Genomic DNA, 22,365 nt, shown 5'->3' on the forward strand with positions numbered 1-22,365 from the left:
TGCTGAGAACAGACTACCAGAATAGCTCATCTCAGATCATCTCTGAAAGGACAAAGGGCTAGTAAACTCAGACTAAAGCAAACATAAGACAAAATTAAGGGCTGGAGAGATGGCTCAGTGATTAAGAGCACTGGCTGCTCTTGCAGAAGACCCAGGGTTCAATCCCAGCACCCGCATGGCAGTTAACAACTATCTGTAACTCCAGTTCCAGGGGATCCAATACCCTCTCTTCTGGCCTCTATGGGCATTTCACGATATGGGTGTACCTACCTACATGCAAGCAATACATTCATACACATAAAATAAAAAAATAAAAAAGACAAAATTAAAAGGTAGTAAACATTAAAAGCCAAAAGGTAAGTTGTCTGTGGCAGTGCAGACCTTTGATCCCAGCCCGGGAGGCGGAGGTAGATGGATCTCAGTGAATTCAAGGCAGGCTCAGCTGGGTCCACACAAAGAGTCAGGAGAGCTAGGGTTATAGAGTAAGACCCTGACTCAAAAACAAAAATACAAAACAAAACCACAAAAAGTAGACTTCAAGAAGCAAATATTTTCCTGAGATAAAATTTAAATAATTATAAATTAAAATACAACTAAAATAAAGCATCAGTCCACCAGTTACATTACCGACTCTGCAAGCAATCTGTAAAAACTTGGAATAAAGTTTTGGCCTGCCATCTAGTGTTAAGAACTGCACAAAGATATGCTTAGAATTTTTTTCTCCCCCTGGTCTGAACTAAATGAAATAAAATTTTAAAAATCATTTTTCCTTCAGTTTAATCAATTGCAATGTTACTTATGCCAAAGCAGTACTTTTTAGACAAATTTAAGGAAAGAGGCAAAAATAAACAGTGTCAATAAGAAATCTAGGAAGTTTTTAAGTACTGATTCTACTACTCACGTCAACAGTCACATTCTGGTATTCTGAGGGCATAGGAGTCTGTGCTACCTCGTTATCCAGCTGTCTCCAATACCGAGTCATATCCAAAGCAGAGTGCATACACAATGGACACCTATAGCCTCTGGAAGAAATATAAATGGGAAATAGATCAACTCAGATGTACAAGATGCAAGCTCAATGGCACATAAGTCACCCAAACAGGATATATTATTCTATACTTCAAGATAATCTAGGAACCTGAGCAACTACACACCATAAAAGCTTTATACTAAATTATGCATCTTATTTTTTTAATTTTTATTTTATGTGTATGAGTGTTTTTCCTCCATGTACATGTAAAGTGCACCTGTGCAAGCAATGCCTATGGAGGCCAGAAGAGGGCATCAAATCCCCCGAAACTGGAGTTATAGATGGTTGTTAGCTGCCCTGTGGGTGCTGGAAACCAAACCTAGGTCTCTCCAAGAGCAGTCAGTGCTCTTTAACTGCTGAGCCATCTCTCCAGCCCCAATGATACTTTTTCAACCCTAAATCTTTATCCTCAGCTCTCCAAAATGGAGAACTAGTCAATATTCTTTTTTCATTCCTAAAAACACCAATTAAACTATCCCTTAGCTAAACAACATCAATGTCTTAATGCATCAATGCAGAGAGATTGTATTCCTTCAAAACTATTCAGATCAGATTGTATCCTCTCTAAAATGTTTTCAAAAGTTCCTGTCTAGTATTTAAATTTTCTGTTTTATTTGTAGGGCCAAAATACATTTCTCTTCCTTTCTGTTTCTCATCTTATTTTAGTTCCCAGGTTTTTTTGGTTTGGTTTGGTTTGGTTTTGGTTTTTTGAGACAGGGTCTCCCTGTAGTACCAGCTGACCTAGAACTTGCTATGTAGATCAGACCAGCCTTGAACTCATAGAGATCCACCTGCCTCTGCCTCCTGAGCGCTAGGATTAAAGGCATGTGCCACCACATCTGGCTTTAGTTCCAGTTTTATAGAAAGTTTACCAGTTTACCAGCTGAACCAATTTATTGAGCTAAAAAAATTTGGGGCACTATTTCTCAATGTTTTTATAACAGCATGATTGTCTCTGATGTTCCCTAGTAAATATGGCTAGAAAACAAGACATTTTGTGTCAAGTTGTGGGAAGATAGGCATGTTAAGGACATGGAGATAGAGGTCCCATTCCCCAAGATGCCTTGGACAGTTAAACACTAGACCTCTATTACCTCAATATACCTATCTGCCATGCCTAATACAGGGCAAAGAGCAATCATGTTTGGCCATCTCCCTACCACCCTCCCCATACAAAAAAGACATCTTTGAGTCTGGAGAGATGGCTCAGCAGTTAAGAACACTGACTGCTCTTGCAGAAGACCCAGGTTCGAATCCCAGCACCCACATGGCAGCTAACAACTGTCTGTAACTCCAGTTCCAGGAGATCCAACAGCCTCTTCTGTCATCCTCTGGCATTGCATGACATGGGTGCACTTACCTACATGCAAGCAATACGGACATATACATAAAAAAAATAATAATAAATTAAAAAAAAAAACTGTAATTTTTTAAATCCCAAATACTTACTCTTTCAACATTTCTTCATAACACGTCCTGAAAGAAAATATAACATTATTTCAATGAAAGAAAAACTATCTCCACTATTTTCAAATATCTTTGAGGAGAAAAAGAGTTTTTACCTATGTAAAAGATGCCCACATGGCAAGACATGAGCAACAACACGGGATGTGTGAATGTCCTAAAAAGGAAAAAGGAAAAAATAGAAAGTGCTTCTATAAAGGCAATATAATAAACATATAAGTACTTTAAATTCAAGGGAGATTTCCAAAGTGAAAAATATATCACACTTACCTCCAAGCATATTGGACAATTCTGCCGGGAAACATTTTCAATACACTGTTTAAAGAAGAATCTCTTATTAACAAAAGCATCAACAGATAAAAATGTCAAATATAACCACATTAATAAATACCAACAATAAGATCAACTGACTAAAGGGGCTAGCAAGATGGCTCAGTGGGTAAAGGCACTTGTCACCAAGCCTGAGAACCTGAGTTCAGTCCCCAGAGCCCACATAGTAGGAGAGAACCAGCTCCCACAAGTTGTCCTCTCACTTCTACACATACACTGCAACACAGGTATACCTACATGCACAAAAAATAACGTTTTTTGAAAAATCTACTAACACCAAAAGTTAATACACTGTTTATCTACTAGAAAATGGTTTAACAGTTCTTTAATTTTCACAACAATGTCAAACTTGACATTATCTCCCTGTATCTATTATTGATTACAAAATGATCAATAAACCTTAACTATTCAGATTATCTTCTTTTTACAAATAAGAGAACTGAACTGGGAAATTAAGATACAAAGACAGTAAGATTTGGAGGCTTCCTGTCTGTTTTACCGCAAAGCCACTGCACAAAATAGCAGGGCAAACTAATTAACAACATTGGTAACAATAAGTGCTTATATTGAGATTTACTAATGCCATTGGTTAAGTACCTATGTAAACTCAATTTCTACAACTTTAGATGAAATAGGTTAATATTTCCTCTTATTCTGTGCTGGATAGCTTTAGTGTCAACTTGACACACCTGGGTTGAGGGAGCCTCAACTGGGGAATCGCCTCTATTGGACTGGTCTGTGGCCATGTCTGAGGGGCATCTTCTTGATGAGTGATGTGGGAGGGCCCAGCCCACTGTGGGTGGTGCCACCCCTGGGCAGGTGGGACTATGCTGTATAAGGAAGCAGGCTGAGCAGGGGCCAGGGGAGCAAGCCAGTAAGCAGCATTCCTCCATGGCCTGTGCTCCAGCTCCTGCCTCCGGGTTCCTGCCCTGAGTTCCTACCTTGGGCTCCCAGATGAACTGTGACCTGGGATATGTAAGCTAAATAAACCCTTTCCTCTCCAAGTTGGTAGTGGTCTGAGTATTTTGTCACAGAAATGAAGAACAAACCAAAACATATACACAAGATGAAGTCTAGAGAAGCTAAATAAGTTATAAAATAAGTTTACATCAGTAAAATATGGAATAAATATAAAGAGTTCTAGCATCCTGACTCTGGAACTTAGCATGGCAAGACACTAGATATAGGTAGAAAAAGGAAAGCACCAGGCCATGGTAATTCCTTGGTTAGAAGCCTAAATCCCTTATAAGACAATAAATGATAACTGAGAAATAACAAAACAATCATGAGAAAATATATATATATATATCATTATAAAAACAACAGAGTTTAATGCAAAAAAAAAATCCTAAAAAATAATCAATTTAAAAATCTGAATTATTGAGGGCTGGAGAGATGGCTCAGCAGTTAAGAGTACTGTCTGCTCTTGCAGAGGACCAGGGTTAAGCTGGGTGTGGTGGCACACACCTTTACTCCCAGCACTTGGGAGGTAACAGGCAGATCTCTGTGAGATTGAAGCCAGTCTGGTCTACATGGTGAGTTTCAGGTCAGCTAGAGACTACAGGGAGACCCTGTCTCAAAATAAAAAACAACTCAGGTTAGTTCCAGCACCCACATAGTGGCTAACAACCATCCGTATCCAAGGATCTGATATCCTCTTCTGATATTTGTGTACACATATATGCAGGCAATATATTCATACACATAAAACTTTTAATCTGAATTATGGAGAGATGGCTCAGCAGTCAAGAGTACTAACTGCTCTTGCAGAGGATCTCGGGTTCAATTCCCAACACCCACACAGCAATCAACAACCATTCATAACTCCAATTTCAGGGGTTCCAGCATCCTCTTCTGACTTCCACAGTCATTGCATGATACAGGTGCACTTACAGACATGCAGGCAATATACTCACACATAAAAATGATAAACTACAAAAATAAATAAAATCTGAATTATAATTCTAGCTCTGCCATTTATGAATTCTTAAGACTTTAGATAACTAGTAACCAACTCTTTTTTTTAGTTATTTTATTATTGTTATGTCTATGACTGTACTGCCTGCATGTAACTGCACCTGTGTCATGCAGCACCCGCAGGGGTCTGTCAGAGAACAGGTGGTGAGTTACCTGTCCTCTTGATCAAGGAGGCTATGGAGATCCCACTAGATGAACCTGAACCAGTGTCCAGTCTACAAAGAGGAGGGCCAACACAGAGGAAACATTTCCTCCATACTTCCAAGCAAAGCCAGCCATGATCGAGTAGGACCTTTGACTTATCTTCACATAGACGGAACTGGTAAAAGAAAGGAGCCAGGGGCTCCTCCCAAGCCCAGGTTACCCCTGAGGAACAGATCCTCAAACGACCTTAAGAGTAAAAATAAATTGGTTTATCTGGGCCAATTGTAGGGTCTTAAACACCCAAAAGGAATGTATAACCAAAGATTAATAGGGTCAATATAATTTTTTAAGAGTTCATATGTATAGCTAAAGGCTACATAACAAACAATGCCAGACAGGAGATACCTTCCTTTGAGTTATTGGCCAGGGTGGCCCAAAAGACTCCCAGACGGTAATCCAGCATAGAACTGGGAAAATGAACAGCAGACCCCAATCTTATCTAAAGGAATACTGACAACTGATTGCTGCTAGATGAGGAACAGGAACAGCTGACCTTCCTAAAACAAGGATCTCTAGATAGGCTGACTAGATTCAGCAGACAGACAAGCACTGGGGAATGGCTGGGGGTGCTGACAACACAGTAGACAGTAACAGGGATGACAGGGTATATGGGCTCCAGTGTGTGGGAGGGTGCCATTTGGGAAGTGGGTATATACATGAATAAGATTGTATGGGACAAATTTTTAAAAAAGACTAAAAAAAATATTGTAAAAGTAAAAAAAAAAATAAAATCCTAGCTCTGCCATTTATGAATTCTTAAGATAACTAGTCACCAATTCTTTTTTTTTTTTAGTTATTTTATTATTTTTTTGTGTATAAGTGTATTGCCTGCATGTAAGTGCACCTGTGTCATGCAGTACCCGCAGGGGTCAAAGAGGGTGTCAGATCCCCTGGAACTGGAGTTATGATAAGACAGGTGTTAGCCACCATGTGGGTGCTGAGAATCAAACCCAGGTCCTCTGCAAGAGCAGTCAGTGCTCTTAACTGCTGAGCCATCTCTCCAGCCCCAAAAGCCAAATTCTTTAGTCTTATTTTCCCTATTTATAAAATAAAGCTGATACATATTTCATTTAGTTCTCAAGTGCTTTCCATATACATTAAACTCACATACCTTAACATCTGTGTAAATACAATGTTTCTGACAATCAATGCCATTGCTGAGTGGATAAAATGCAAATGATGAGGATGCAATGAATTGGCTATGTGTATACGTACATGTGCATTCATTTACATACACAGATTCTATGTATGCTCTAAAACCAGAACAGAACCAGAGAAAAACAATCTATAAGACTACTGACTCCAGGCTATCTTCACTAGTCTATTTTTTTATTCTTTAATTTAATGACTTTATTTAATTGAGGTAAGGTCTTACTATGTTAATTCAGGTTAACCTTGAACTTCTATTCCTCCTGCCTCAGCCTGCCAAGTGCTCAGATTGCAGGCATGTGCCACCATCACCAGCTAGCTTACCTTGCTATCACCTCACACCTAGGTTTTTAAAGCCAGAGTTAATCTTAACAAATTCACAATTCTCTAATCAAGTTCCTTAAGCTAAGACTGAACATTTTTGGATTCATCTTTACTAAGCTTCATTCTTTTTTGTAATTATCAGTTATTTCCTAAAGTTCACTACTCATCTAAACTTTCATCACTGCTGTACTCTTTAGGTCAAGTCTTATCTAATATGTATTTCTACCAGAATCTTTTGTCTTTATCTTCTACTGGACCCAGTGCTAATTAAATTACTTCAAATATTCCTTCAAATCAATGTCTGTTCTCTTTCAATCACTCAGTATCCGTGTGTGTGTGTGTGTGTGTGTATGTGTACATGTATGTGTATGTGTGTACTCAGACACAATATTGTTACTAATCTCCTCACTGGAATTTCCTACACTTGTAAAATATTATTTATACTCCTCTTTGCCAATCCTCCATTCTTTAAATTCTTAGACAGAATCAGTACTACAAATATAATACTTCATCAGATTATTTTTAAATAATGAAAACAGAACCTGGGATTATGATAAAATCCTATACCCAGATTAAAAACAGCTACATATTCATTATGAAAATAAAGAATATTTTCTAAATATTCTTAGACTGCTGTGCAAATATCACTTAGTATTTTTCCTCTTTTAAAATTCATCTTAAAAGCAGTATCAATAAGAATCCCCAAACGAACTGAAAAGCTGTCAACATTAGGCTAGTAACTGCTACAGGCATTCTTATATTACAGAAAACAAAATGGGGATCACATGTTCTAAGGCATATATTTTAGACTATTTAATTCTGCTTTTTAAAAAAGGGATGAATATACCTGCAGTAGGTAATACATGAAAATTAGCATGTTTCCAAAACATTAGAATTTAAGCTGGTTTTCAAAAACACTAATATTTTTTAAATTATGCAAACTGAATCATGTACCTTATGTTTTCCTTGAAGATTCATAGCTAGGCATAAGTTACATTTCAAGCAATGGAAAAAATCTTCCTTTGGACCAATCCTAAAAAACATAATATAAAAGCTAGAAGACTGGATCGTTTTTATTATAGTGATAATCTGTTCACTATATAATACCTAAATTTAGTCCCACTGTAAAAAACTCAAACCACACTGAAGAACATGGAGTAAACTCCCAATTCTCCAATGTTCTTCTACAAATGTAAACACTGTAAACAGAATGATATTCACCACTTTCTCCTATAAAATTGCATAGAGAGAAAGAGAGAGAGAAGATAGAGAAGATATATACAGACACAGCTTTATTCCTTATATAAATTTCATATGCACTGTTCTGCAATTTATTTTCCACTTATCCTGAGGATAACACCTGTCCATACAAAATCATTCTTCTTAATAGCCATACAGTAGTAACACTGTATGGATGTATCATAATTTTTAAAAGTACTCCCTTATCAATATAATATGCAATCTTTAGTTGCTACAATAATAAAAGAAATCACTGTCGAGCAGGCACTTAGCCCACATTTAAATTATTTTTTACAAGATTCCTGTAGGTAACACTATTGAGTCAGAATCACTAATAGTGACACTATTGGATCACTAAGCTATTGGCAACCTGACATCCAAAGACTACCCACATTCTGCACAACTGGACAACATGGACTACATGTAGAATACACAAAATATGCAATTTTAATTTGCATTTCTCAAATTATGAAGGAACTTTTTAAAAAATATTTTATTTATATTTTATGTGTATGAGGGTATTGCCTGCATGTATGTGAGTGCACCCGTGTTGTGCAATGTTGTGGAGGTCTGAAGAGGGCTTTGGAGTCCCCTGGAACTGGAGTTAAGGATGGTTCATAGACACCATGTGGGTGCTGGGAATCGAACCCGGGTCCTCTACAAGAGCAGTTAGTGCTCTTAACTGCTGAGCCATCTCTCCAGCCCCAAAGGAATATTCTTTAGTGCTAATGAATTGCTCAGATTTCTGTGAATTTTTTGTTGATATGCTCTGCCCATTTTTTTTCTTGAATACCTATCTTTTACCAATCTAATAGAAGTCTTTATACAGCCTGGATATTCATCTTTTCTCTGGTCTGTCATCTCTCTGCTTATAGTTACTGTTAATTTCTATGTATTAAAAAGCCATCAAGGGCTGGAGAGATGGTTCAGCAGTTAAGAGCTCACACTGCTCTTGCAGAGGACACAGCACCCATGTCAGGCAGCATGTAACTGAAACTCCAGCTCCAGGTATCTAAAGCCTCTGGCATCCAAAGGAACTGCACTCACATGCACATACCCACACAGACACACACACACACACACATATATATATACACATAATTTAGAGTAACAAGAACAACAAAATTTAAAGCCCTCAGTATTTTCCTTTATAGGTTATTTTTTGCCCACTGTTTAGGAAGCACCTCTATAAGCTATGATAGACCATAAACATATTCTCTTTTGTATAGTGATAATACTTAAGAGGGCCTCATTTTTATATTTTTCTTCAGTTCATTTGAAGTTTGTTATATGTGGTAAAAGGTGCTATTGCTAGCTGATGCCTAAATTTCTATTCTTTGCTTCTTCTACAATAAACATTTAAATAGGCATTTATTCAGATATATCCTGAAAAAAAAAAAAAAAAGACACTCTTCCAATTTCTTTGGAGGCTGTAAAGAAGACATAAAATTCTGTAGTATAATAGGAAAGTGGGCTGAGATAGCTCAGCAAGTAAAGGTGATTGCCACCACGCCTAAAGACTTGAGTTCAATCCCAAGGATTCACATAGTAGAAACAAAACTGACTCCCTGAAGTTGTCTTCTGACCTCCATATGCTTGCCATGGCACATGAGCATGCACACACATGTACATGCACACACAAAAAATGTAATAAAATTATTTTATAACACAAAAAAGGAGAAAGTATGCTTCCCCTTTACCAATCTACCTCCTTTCCATGGGCTAAAACATGAGCCAGTAGACTCAGACACACATTAAAAAAAAAAAAAAAAATACCTTCTAGATAGGATAGCAAAAGAAAAGGAAAAAAAGAGGAGCATAAGCTATTTAACGACTCAGACTTTTCCATAAGAAATAAAATTCAACCTTTCAGGCCGGGCATAGTGGTGCACACCTTTAATCACACCACTTGGGAGGCAGGGGCAGGCGGATATTTGTGAGTTCAAGTCCAGCCTGGACTACATAGTGAGTTCTAGTTCAGCTGGGGCTACAGGGAGACCCTGTCTCAAAAAAAAGACAAAGAGAGAGAGAGAGGGAGAGAGAGAGAGAATGAACCGCTATTATGAGTTTCTGTCACAAAATGCTAAAACATATTAATGAAAACAGATCAAATTCTGGGGACTGTAGAGATGGCTCAGCAGTTAAAAGCACATACTGCTCTTGCAGAGGACCTGAGTTCTGTTCCCAGCACCCATGTCAGGCAGCTCACAATGGCCTAAAATTCCCCACTGGCATTCATGTGTACATGTTCACACACAAACCTATACATATACACACTTCAAAAACTAAATCTTTTAAAAAACAAAAAAAGAATTCTTTTTTTTTCTTTTGGTCTTTTTGAGACAGGGTCTCCGTGTAGCCCCAGCTGGCCTGGAACTCCCTATATAAATAGGCTGGCCTTGATCTCTCAGAGATCCACTTGCCTCTGCTTCTCTTCAGTGCTGGAACTAAGGCATGGGCCACCATGCCCAGTAAGAATCAAATTTTTGTTTTTCAAATAGATACCCATTATTTTAGTACCCTATCTCAAGTTAAAATGTGACTTTTGCTCTAAATTCATGTGTATAAATATCTGATCTTTAAACAAAAACAAGAATGTACATATTTAAATGACTTTGAATTTTTAAAAAGTTATAAGGAGACTATAGTTTCCAACAGTACTGCCAAAGCACTTAGATTTTACCCTCCATTTTTATATTTCTATTATCTAAAAACAATAGAGCCTAGGGTGGTGGCTCTTGTAATCCCAGCATGTTGGTGCCTGGGAAAGAAAAATGTCAAGTTTGAGGTCAACCTAAGCTACACAGCAGGACACTGTTTCAAAAAATAAAAAGTAATTATTTGATGGTCATACATGATTTCTGACTAAAGATAGCATTTGTATATCAATCTCACTTAATGGGATCTAGTCAAGTCTTTTAGCAAATTTTTGGGAAAAAAAAATTAAGAGTTCTATAAATCCCCTGAGGACGAACTTTCAGTGTGCCATAGGCACTTATTAAAAGCAACTACAGGGTTTGGAGAGCTAGCCCAACAAGAGCCCTGGCTGCTCTTGCAGAGAACCTGGGTTCAGTTCCTAGCACCCACATGGAGGTTAACAACTATCTGCAGTTCCAGCTCCAGAGGATCCAATGCCCTCTTCTGGCCTCCACAGGCACTGCATGCCCAGGTGCCCACATGCAGGCAAAACACTCATACACATAAAGTAAAAATAAAAAATTTTAAAGCAACTACAGAACAGACTTTTTAAAGATTTCTGAACAATAACAGATATAACACTTACAAAATATCTACTTGAAGTAACCATAATCATTTGTCTAAATATGACAATGAAAATATGAAAAACTTTCTAATTTAAGGATTTCTTAAGTAGTCAATACTTAAAATGTTCACAACTTTTCTACTGACTATGAACAGGATTGTGATCAAACTTAAATGTACAACATTCTTGGAGATTTACAACACAAAATTAGCAAGTTAAAAGTTCTAAGAAAGGATAAAGATTAAAGACAGCATTTATAAAGCTTTTTGGACTGCAAAAATCTTTATGAAATATGTCTACTCTGTACCCTAGTCCAAGTCCTTTTTAATAATTCTGCTTTAAATGATATTTTGTGATATTCTATGACATTCTTTTTAGAGATCTTCCAAAGAACAAGAAAAAGGTCTTTAATAGAATAAACGTATTCTATTTTGCAATTACCATATGGAGTCACAGAACCTTTTTATAAAGGGATACATTTATGGGATTCTTTTAAAATTAGGGTTGGGGGGACTGCATACCATGGCAAGTGTGAGTCAGAGGATAACTTCTGGGAGAGGATAACTTTCTTCAACCATATGAGTATCAAAGATCAAACTCAGATTGTCAAGCTCAGCAGCACCTTGCTGGCCCCATTTATTAAATCCTAATGATCTTTATCTTTTCCTTTATCTTGAAACATCATATTTTAGAATCTTATAAATTTATTCACAATTCATTATTAATTATTCCTAACTATTCTAACCAGGAGACTAAAATGGAAAGTTTGATAGTTCTTTGTCAGCTGGACAGACTCTAGAATCACCTGGGAGATGGGAGATGGGCATGCCTATGGGCATCTTACTGTGTTAACTGAGGCAGGAAAACTACCCACCATGACTAGCACCATTTCCTGGCTGGGATCCTGGGCTACACAGTGGAGAAAGGGACCTAAGCAGCAGTGTGCATTCATCACTCTCTGCTTCCTGACAGTGCATGCATGATGAGCTGCCTCCAGCTCCCACTGCCAGGACTTCCACACCATGATGGTCTGTACTCTTGAACTGTAGACCAAAATAAACACTTTCTCCCTTAAGTTGCTGTTGTCAAGGCATTTTATCACAGCAACAGGAAAAGTTAACTAAGACAGGAAGTACAGTGGAAATAAAACAGTAACAGAAAAATCACCACTATTTGCCATTTTTCTTTTTGCACTGCTCAAAGTATTACATCATTTAAGAAGGTACTAAAAATATAAAGACATCCTTGTAGACATTCCCATTTTTCCATGATCACAGTTGAGAGGCAGAATTTTTCCTTTTTCATTCATAATGACAAATAGAAAAATAAGCAGAAGATAAATGCAAAGAGGCATAGAGCAACACCACATTATGGAGTTTTTCTACATAGGTACTACTCACATTTTAGATCAGATAATTCTATGGTACAGAATGTTTTGTATAATATACAAAACTATTTTGTATATTATACAAAACTATTTTTAATAGCAACCTTGACTTCTTCCCATAAATGTCATAGTGCTATCCTATCCCTGATTGTAACAACCAAAAATGTCTTCACAGATTATCAAATATACTATATTGTCAAATCACCCCTATCAAGAACCACTGCATTGAACTCTTAACAATCCTATAGGTAATAAATCAGATTATGACTTGCAGATGATCATAGCCTAGAGGAACGGTCTCACTCAAAAAGAGGAATGAGGGGCTGAAGAGGTAGTTCAGTGGTTAAGAGCACTAGCTGCTCTTGCAGAGGACCAGGTTCAATTCCCAGCACCCACATGGTGGCTAACCATTTGAAACCCCGGTTCCAAGGGATCCAACATGCTCTTCTCACCTCCACAAGCACTGCACAACACAGATGTATTTACACATATGCAGGCAATACACTCATAACACATACAATTTTTAAAAAATAGATTAAAAAGGAAAAAGGAAATGAGGCATAAGGTACGGCTCAGGGATAAAGCACTTGGGTGTTTGATCCCCAGCAAAGAGAAAGAGAGGACGAGAACAATTTACTTCCAAGAATAAAAAAGAAAATATGGTAGCTTCATCTAGTCAGTCATAAGATGAGAAGGACTAAACAGCAATTTAATATGAAAAATCCAAATCATGAATACTTTGTGTCAAAAGCTTAGACGACCTCATTTTGTTAAAAGGTTGTCTGATAAACCTACCATTAGGATCCAGTTATACCACTCCTTGGTATATACCCAAAGGACTCATCCTACTGCAAAGATACTTATACATCCATGTTTGTTGCTGCTTTTTCATGATAGCTAAGAAATGGAAGCAGCATACGTGTCCCTCAATTGACAAGTCAATAATGAAAATGTAGTACATTTACGCAATGGAATTTTACTCAGTGGTAAAGAAAAAAATCATGAAATTTGCAGTTAAATGAATGGAACTAGAAACTGTTATACTAAGCATAGTTACACAGGCTCAGAAAAACAAATGAACAACAGATGTTCTCCCTCATTTGTGGATCTTAGCACCAAATCCTTATATATGAGTATATTTCCTGATAACAACTGCAGGAGCCAGAAAAATGAAAAGGAACCAAGGAGGTAAAGGGATAGAAGTCTTAGAGAGAAGAACAGTAGAAGACTGGTGTTACCAAGGATAAAATGGGTAAAATGGGGGTATTTAAATGGGAGGGTAAGAGAAAAAGTTATATGAGGAACATAGGGTAAAGGGGAAGATGGAGCTCAAGAGAGGGGGACCATAGGAGACAGGTATTATGAAAGGGAAAATGGGGAAAATGTGGATATTTTAACTGCAGAGGGAGGATTAAGAGTTAGATAGGGAGAGAGGGAAGAGATAAATAATGCTTAGCTCGTGTGAAAAACCGGAGGGAAATTTATCAGTTCAAAAGCCTACTGAAAAATTACACATACAATATATCCACATGAGATAGGAGAAACCTCTCTTCAAGTTGTTGGCCAGGTAGTCCAAGAGACTCCCAAAATTACAGAGTTTTGCCACAGCCCTTGATTGCCTCCCAGAACTTGAAAGAAAGATCCTATTACTGAAGACAGGACATACTTTGGACACAGGACTTGGAGCAATGGAGCTGGAGCTGACCTGGAAGGCACCTCCCTGAAGACTAGCTCTCATAGTTTTGGAGGACACTATGCAAGCCACAAAGAGAGAACATCAATCGATCGTCCAACCCCAGCTTTAAGGACTAACAACCACAACAATGACCAGCACAGGAAACTATATTGAGTGACACTTTTTTATATGACACTTTTTAATATAGTGAGTGACACTTTTATCTTGGGGGTAATCAACAGTTACATAATTGAACTTAAAGCCCACTCAATGGGGTACTGTAAACATAGCCAAATATACCTGGCTGAAGAGGTCACAGATCTTAGAGAAAATTCTAAGGCTGTCACATCCCTAGACAAATGTAATTTCTTACTATGTGCCAAATATGGACTTTTATATATACAGACAAGTATGCCAGTCACCACTCATCAAGGAACTTCTTTTGCAACAGATGGGAGACTATTACAGAGTTCCACAACTGGTCCTACACAGAGAATAAGTGTATGTGAAATGCCCAACCCTCAGTGACACACCTATAATGGAACCTCTACACCTAAGGCTAAAGGAACATAGTGGAACAAGGGGTAGAAAGAATTCTAATGCATCTCTCAACTCTCATCAACAAAGTTCCCTCATGCAACAGAGGGCAATGGACACAAAAGGCCACAAATAGCCAAAGCATAAAGATTAAGAGTCTGCAGAGTGTGGGTCCTTGGACATGACTCCTATATTAAACTCACTCACCCAAGGCTCATGGACCACTGCACAAGAGGGGGCAGAAAGATTTTAAGAGCCAGGAGAGGAGCTGTTTGACCATATGGAAACAGTTGTACAGGCTCCTGGGACCTTGCTTATATCAATCTACAGCAAAGGTGTCAGCATGCACAAGACACATGCAAATTCAAGCAGACAAAACCCCAGCATAGAACTGTGGAAGTGGGCAGCAGGCCTCAGTCTTAGCCAAAGCACTATTGGCAGCTGATTACTGCTGGGTGAAGGAGAGCTGCTCTCCTTTAAGGGGTTGACACTACACAGGCTGATTAGACTACACAGGCTGATTAGACACCAATGAATGTACTTACACTGAGGGACATCTGGATACACTAACTTTTCCTGCTCAACAGGCCTTAATATAAATGACAGGATGCATGAAATCTGGTGGGGAGAGGTATGGGAGGGTGCGGATGGGGGAAGGGATGATTATATAAAGATGATTAAGATGTTTTATATAAAATACACAAAAATTCAATAAAAAAAATAAACAGATGTCTGGCAATACTGTCCAATCTTTTATGTTTGTACACCAAAATGACTTATAAGTGGTCAAATGTTTAAGATACATATATAAAAGCATTTAGAAAGAAACAATGTAAAAACAAAAATAATTCATTAAAGTGTTTTGCAATTATGATACAAAGATTGATATATTTTATATAGATACAAAAAACATTTACTATAATAAGGTTAAACCTATTACATTATGTGGGAGTTGAACAAATTAAATGATTATTACAAAAAGAATCTAGAAAATAACTCTGAAATAGAATATCAAAATTTACTGCACATTTAAAATGAATGCATTTATCAGCTATAAATTATATCCCAATAAAATTGACATTAGTGCTGGGCATAATGGTACACACCTATAAGCCAGCACTTGAGAGGCAGAGGGCAGAGGCAAGAGGATTACAAGTTCAAGGCCACCCCGAGCTACATAATGAGTTCTAACCCAGACTCAGCTACATAGTGAGCAATGAGATCTTATAGCAAAACACCAAAAAAAAGTTGACCTTAAAAACGATTATTGTCCAAATACATTAATTATAAAAAGACACTTTATATACAGTACCTACAAATTCCACAGCTTTCACAATGATACTGCTTCTTATCTTTATCAAACAGATGGCATATATTGCAATAATATTCTCCAAACAACGTGCTACAATCTTCACAAGTCTGTTGGGACTGAAAATGACACAGTAATTAAAAACTGGGATAAATTACCAAAACATTTTAAATACCAAGGATTTATGTCAAAGTACGTGTACCATATTTTTACAAGATTTCAAATATCTAAATCAAAGATATTGCTTACTAAAAAAGTCTCATTTGCAATTTAATTAAATTTTTTCAATTCATCTTAAAACTTTAAAAAGAAAGCAAGAAGGGGCTGGAGCAGTAGCTGCTCTTGCAGAGGACCCAGATTTGGTTCTCAGCACCTAACAACCATCTGGAACTCCGGTTCCAGGGGATCCAATGCCCTCTTCTGGCCTCCATAGGCCTGCACCAATATGCAAGCAAAACACTCATACACATAAAATACAATTTTTTTTTAAAAAAGGTTAAAAAAGGGGGCTGGAGAGATGGCTCAGCAGTTAAGAACACTGACTGCTCTTGCAGAGGACCCAGGTTCAACTCCCAGCACCCACATGGTGGCTACAAACCGTCCTTAACTCCAGTTTCAGGGGAATCCGAAGCTCTCTTCTGACCTCCGTGGCATTGCACGATACAGGTACACTCACACGCATGCAGGCATACACTCATACACACGATTTAAAATAATAAATTTTAAAAAATATTTAAAATGGTTAAAAAAAGTCATAAAATCTTACATGTTGGATTTTTTCACAGTTAATACACTGTACTTCCTTTACTTTGAAACGATCTAGTTGATGATCTTCATTGCTATCATGACACAGCCGGCAAGTGTAAAGCTTGTCACAACAAGGTGCCTAACACCCATGGGACAAAGGAACATAAGAAGCAAAAGAAGACAAGTTAACTATGAAAAAAAAAAAAAGTTCTACCACCTCCTCCTCTGGTTTATACAACCAATGGATCAGTTGCTAACATTTCAATTTCTTGGCATTTTTGATGCTAATGATTCACCCCTTCAATATCTATATGACACTAAACACAACTTTAAAGCACAGTAATTATAATGGAAAGAAATCTTTAAACAGAAAAACCAAACCCATAAATCCTGATCTCATTCTCAGCCTAAATAGCAGACAGGTAACCCCTTCTTGAACATTGCCAGAAAAAAAAAAAAAAAAAATCATTTATTTACCTTAACATCTAAAGATAAAAATGGGATTTTATTTAACTAGTATTTCTTAATCATGAAATACATGCCTAATACTGCATAGGATGCAAGAAACATAGTAAGACAGTTATTGTTTTTGAAAATGGCAAAAATTGCCAGTTGTCCACCAAAATCTATTCTCTCTTTCCTAAGCAGATTACCCAACTATTCTATATTTGGATTCCATAGATGGTCATATGCCCTAAAACATGTAAAAAATAATAAAACAAAAAAATATTGTCCCTAAAATGTCAATGTGGAGCAAAAGATTTATGGTACTCTGGATCCTTCACCTTGGAATTACTAAGTGGGAAGAAATGCATTCTTTTTTCTTTAAACCATATTATTGTTCAGTCATCTCTGTATAAATACTTAATCTTTATCCTATTATATGAAGAAATTCCCAGGGCTTCAGATGTAGCTTAGTGGTAGGCTACTTGCCTACCATGTCCAAGGTGCTGGGTTCAATGCCCAATCCCCAGTACTAAAAAAATAAAAGCTTGTTTTGGAGGTGAAAATGACCAAAATATATGAAATTAAAAAATAAAAAATACTAGCCGGGTGTGGTGGTGCACGCCTTTAATCCCAGCACTCAGGAGGCAGAGGCAGGTGGATCCCTGTGAGTTCAAGGCCAGCCTGGTCTACATAGTGAGTTCTGGTCAGCTGGGACTACAGGAAGACCCTGTCCAAAAAAAAGAGCCAGAAAAAACAAATTTCCTTAACTTAAAAAAAGAAAAAGGAAATTCCTAGGCCAGTGGGTTAGCTCAATATTTTCCAATATACTATTTATTACCTTGCAGATCTATACATTTCTGAGAGTCTTCTATGCTGGAATTGAACCATAGCATAGTTTAGTCTTTAAACATCATTTTTTATTGGTTTCTTTTTTTTCCCCACATTACTCTTGTCCTTCATTTTAGTGATGAGTACATCCACAATAATCTTATCAATAACCGAAACTTTCTTGCTTTAAATGGCCTTGTCCTCCAACCCTCCTCAGGCATCACCTCATAGACATGCCATAAACAACAATAGTTCACAAATATTTTGGTCTCTACCCTTTTATACGCTAAGATTATTAAGGGTATCAGAGTTTTTGTTTACATGGATTACATCTATTAATCTTATATCTAAATTACTGATGGTTTTTAAATATTACTTTTTTAAAAGTAATAAGTCTATTACCTGTAATGTAAGTATTTTAATGAAAAATAGCTGTATATTCCCCTCAAATAGCTAGATTCTCATATCTGTTCTGCATTCAATCAGTTGTTGTTGAAGTATATGAAGAAACTCTGGCCTCACACAAATACGCAACTGGAAAAGGGAAGAGCATTTTAATGGCCTTACAGAGAATTATGAATGTTCTCTGAGACTACACCAAAACTCGACAACTCTTAAAGGTTAGTTGCAACACAAAATCTGAAATCATACCAATGAAAATCCTGTCCTCTGTTCCATTAAAATCCATTAATCTACCTTGCACACAGACAGGATCCTTTACCCATATCTGTCATTCAGAAAACACCAGTTCAGAGTTATATAGATCTCCCAAATGTTCACGTTTGACATGCAATTTAAAAAATCCTATTTGTTAAAAAGTCTTTAGATATTGGTAGATAAACTTCCTAAGTTATAGAAGCTAATAGAAATTTTCCAAAATACTCATTTTTTTATGAAAGCTTTGGTTTTATCACTAGTTACAAATATTATGAACTGTTTCTCTTTTAATAAGTCTTTTTAATATTTTATTTTTATTTTATGTGTATGAGTGTATTGCCTGCATGTATGTGAGTCAGAAGAGGGCTTCGGATTCCCCTGGAACTGGAGTTAAGGATGGTTTGTAGCCACCATGTGGGTGCTGGGAATCAAACCCGGGTCCTCTGCAAGAGCAGTCAGTATTCTTAACTGCTGAGCCATCTCTCCAGCCCCCATTTAATAAGTCTTGATTCCTGCCTCCTTTTTGAGAAAATGTCATATATCCAAGCTTGAACGGCCAATTTTTTCAAGTTAAAAATGTTCCATGAAAGTAGTAACTAATTAACTTCACAATCCAATTGCATAAGAAGTTTTCCTCAAGAAAACCAAAGTACTTGCTAAAAAGTTTAAACGGTATGTATAAGACTTGATCATTTTCTGGCTTCATAAATGACATTTTAAGTAAACTGGCTTAATATAGTGCACCTGGCTCAACAGTGTAGAATCACTGCGATGGTTCATACATAGATACTAACAATTTTATTCATTACTTTTCAACCATCAATACAATGTCAACACATTGGATAAAGAATATCTAGTAGTTCTACAAAGAACTTTTGACTTCACAGCCTGATTTCTGGGGGTCATTCATCACACTCTAGAACTGCTACTCCAAAAAAAAGGACTGTATTTGCTCTGTAACTCAACTCCAAGCATGAAATTCTCTAACACTCTTTCCAACTAACCCCATCTTCCTTTGCATATACCCTACCTCCTTCCTCCCTTCCTCTATATACTCAGTGACTAAAATCCTAACGCTAGTTAAATCCAACTCTCTCCTCCCACTGGCATCAGGAACAGCTGACTTGAGTTAGAGTAAAAACATCACCTTACTGTCTGTTCTCAAAAATCGTTTAGCATTTTTGAAAAAGTGGACTTATTACAATTTCTTAGTTAATTCCCTGTTCTTGAGTCTGTCGAAAGATATAGATGACCATTTCAGATCTTCTCTTCTTCCTTTAAAACTCTTAACACCTCTTTCTCCCTGGTAACATTTGCTGATGACCTTGCTGCTTATTTCACTATTAAAAGTAATCAAGAGAAAATATATTCCCATAACATCAATCTGAGATTATACCTTATCATCTTTTACAAAGAATCTAGCTAGTCCACGCATGAAGGTCAGCATCTCCACTTGCATGCTGAATCTCATGCCCTCTGACAACTCAAGATTTCAGCCCCTAGAGTTCTCCCTTGTCCTCCTGCTTACAAAAAATAGCCTACTAGATCAAGTCCATAAAAACACACTGGAACACATCTTTCAGCAAAAACACCCTTTCTGTTCTCTTACAACAAAACTTCAAAATTCTCTATGCTATTTCCAGTGTCCACACCTCCATTCTCTCTTGAATCCACTCCAATCAAGCTTTACACTGGATCTCTCCACTGACACTTGTCAAGATCACCACTGAAGATGCCAAATTCGTCTCACTCAAACAGCTGCGCATGCTCTAGTAGATTACGTCCTCCTTGAAACTCTACACTTTGCCTCTCCTATTTAATAGGGAAGAAGAAGAAAGGAAAGCAGAAAAAAATATTTGATGCTCAGGGGCAACTTATCTTAGTACCGTGAAACACAAATTTAGTTGTGCAATTTCTTTGCAGGGTGACGGAAGGGCAAGATTGTATATTCAGTTTCAGACCTCAAGTTTGAAATAGTATCTTAGTAGAGATGTAACCAAAAGATAGTCTTCAACACATTACACAAATACCAGATTTGAAATGCCTTCATTCAGTGCAGTGAAGCAATGTTCACCAAACTATGGCCTATAGGAATAAGGTTGTCTTACAGACCTGAGACTATCATTTGCTTCTAATTATTCTGGTCAGCGACCAGTAGAGTTGACTGGTAAAGTGAAATAAAAGATAAAATGATTTTGACAGCAGTGGTTAATATTTACTCATCACTCGTACCTCCTAAACACTATGCCTGCACTTTAGTATGTTTAAGAAAGAGGAACCCCCCCACCCCACCCCTTTGGTACTGGGGATTGAACCTACAACCGCTACCAAGGACAGAAATCCCCAAGCCCTCTTTTCACTCCGGGCTCCAGCCCTTCTTGGAAACCAGGTCTCCAGTCTGGCAATCCCAAATAGCTGGGTTTCAGGTAGGCTGGAACCACAGGACTGCAGCATCAGGCCCAGCTGGAACTTATACTATTCCTATTTCATACATGAGGCATTTAAACAGCTTGCTGAAAATTAGAGCAATTAAGAGGCAGAACTAAGATATTGGGGGGGGGTATGGATTCTAACACTCAAGTTTCTTTTTAGTGGGAGAAGAGGAGTGCGAGGGATCGAAGCCAGGGCCACCTCCATTTTAATTCCAAGTTCTACTACTGAGTTATACCGCCAGCTCAGAGCTCTGGCTTTCTCAACAAAATCTTCACTCTGCTTCTTCAAAGGAAAATCAGGACACTTTTAACTGTGTGAAGGCCAATTTTAAAACTCGCTGATTACCAAGTTTCTCAAAGTAAGGAGCAAGAATAACCTACAAGTACCGGGCACGTCTCTACACCTATTCTCCAACTTAATGGCGATTTCAGAGCTGTGTTCCATTTCGTACATATTTTCTCCTTGACAGGTTGCAGCTGACAACAAACGTAAGCTGACAGGCAGTACGATGTACCAACTACGTGTATAGCAATAGATTCGGATTCTGCTTGCTTATGCTTTCACAACTTCATCACATTCCAGACTGTGGCCCTGGAGAAAAGCTTCGGTCAGGCCTGGGGCTGCCGGTTAACTTCCAGCAGATAAGGACTGGCAACGCGACTCGCACCAAGACCAAGCTCTCCCCAAATAAGAGCTGCGCTTGCAAAGTGCAAAGCAGAGAGGAAGCACAGGCTCTGGGTCTTTTCGCCAGAAACGTTCTCGGCAAGAGGCCCCCTGATCCAGAAGGTACTCTGACAAGCTCGGCCTGACACTGAAGTCTAGCTAACTGCCTTGCCCACGCCGCCCCCGGACCGACCAGGCGGCAGCTGGTCAAGGAAGACCCCCTTAGTAGACGTCACCTTCAGGAGACAGCCTCTGTCATAATGCTCGCAGCCCCGCCGCCCTCGCTCTCGGCTGCGGACGCCATCTTCCCCCGCAGTCGCCGCCATCTCCTCCACCTCCCCTCACTCTCCACAGACCCTTCCCCCCAGGTTGAAAGCCACGCCCAGAGAAGCAGCGTCGGGCGAGCTCCACTCCTCCGACCAGCTGCTGCCACAGCAGATGATATGGCGGCTGGACACGTGACCTGGGGCAGCTGGACTTCCGGTTTCCGGGGCGAAGGGGCGGAAGCGAAGCGCGGCGTACACTCCGTTGTCCACGTTAGTCGCCGTGGTCGCTGCTAACGGTAATATCGCTTAGGTTGGCTCTTCCTGTCGCCCCATCACTGCCCTCCCAGATCTCGGGGTGAGGGTCGGCCGACGGGAACCGCTGCGACGCCAGGGGCCCTGCTGCAGGCCGCGCTCCGCCGCAGGCGCCTGTGAGGAAA

General features: G+C 38.4%; 1 protein-coding gene across 5 annotated transcripts in view; it reads right to left on the minus strand.

Annotated features, from left to right (window-relative positions):
• Rchy1 (ring finger and CHY zinc finger domain containing 1) overlaps window positions 1-22,260 on the minus strand; it is a 26,340-nt gene extending 4,080 nt beyond the window's left edge. Inside the window, exons 1-10 of one of the 5 annotated variants that reach the window (XM_017800741.2) lie at window positions 22,126-22,260; window positions 20,219-20,378; window positions 18,312-18,443; window positions 16,654-16,773; window positions 15,891-16,006; window positions 7,433-7,511; window positions 2,765-2,809; window positions 2,593-2,651; window positions 2,480-2,506; window positions 902-1,022 (exon numbers count right to left, since the gene is read on the minus strand). In XM_017800741.2, the coding sequence (XP_017656230.1) occupies window positions 902-1,022; window positions 2,480-2,506; window positions 2,593-2,651; window positions 2,765-2,809; window positions 7,433-7,456 (276 nt within the window). In that variant the 5' untranslated portion in view covers window positions 7,457-7,511; window positions 15,891-16,006; window positions 16,654-16,773; ... (1 more) ...; window positions 20,219-20,378; window positions 22,126-22,260. Of the gene's footprint in view, window positions 1-901; window positions 1,023-2,479; window positions 2,507-2,592; window positions 2,652-2,764; window positions 2,810-7,432; window positions 7,512-15,890; window positions 16,007-16,653; window positions 16,774-18,311; window positions 18,444-20,218; window positions 20,379-21,898; window positions 22,038-22,125 lie in introns of those variants that run through there. The other 4 variants (XM_017800742.2, XM_029568526.1, XM_017800739.2 and 1 more) reach the window with 4 other exon arrangements.
• Between the last annotated feature and the right edge of the window lie 105 nt (window positions 22,261-22,365).

The sequence above is a fragment of the Nannospalax galili genome, unplaced genomic scaffold (assembly GCF_000622305.1).
Source record: "Nannospalax galili isolate Female #2095 unplaced genomic scaffold, S.galili_v1.0 scaffold800, whole genome shotgun sequence".
NCBI lineage: Eukaryota > Metazoa > Chordata > Mammalia > Rodentia > Spalacidae > Nannospalax > Nannospalax galili.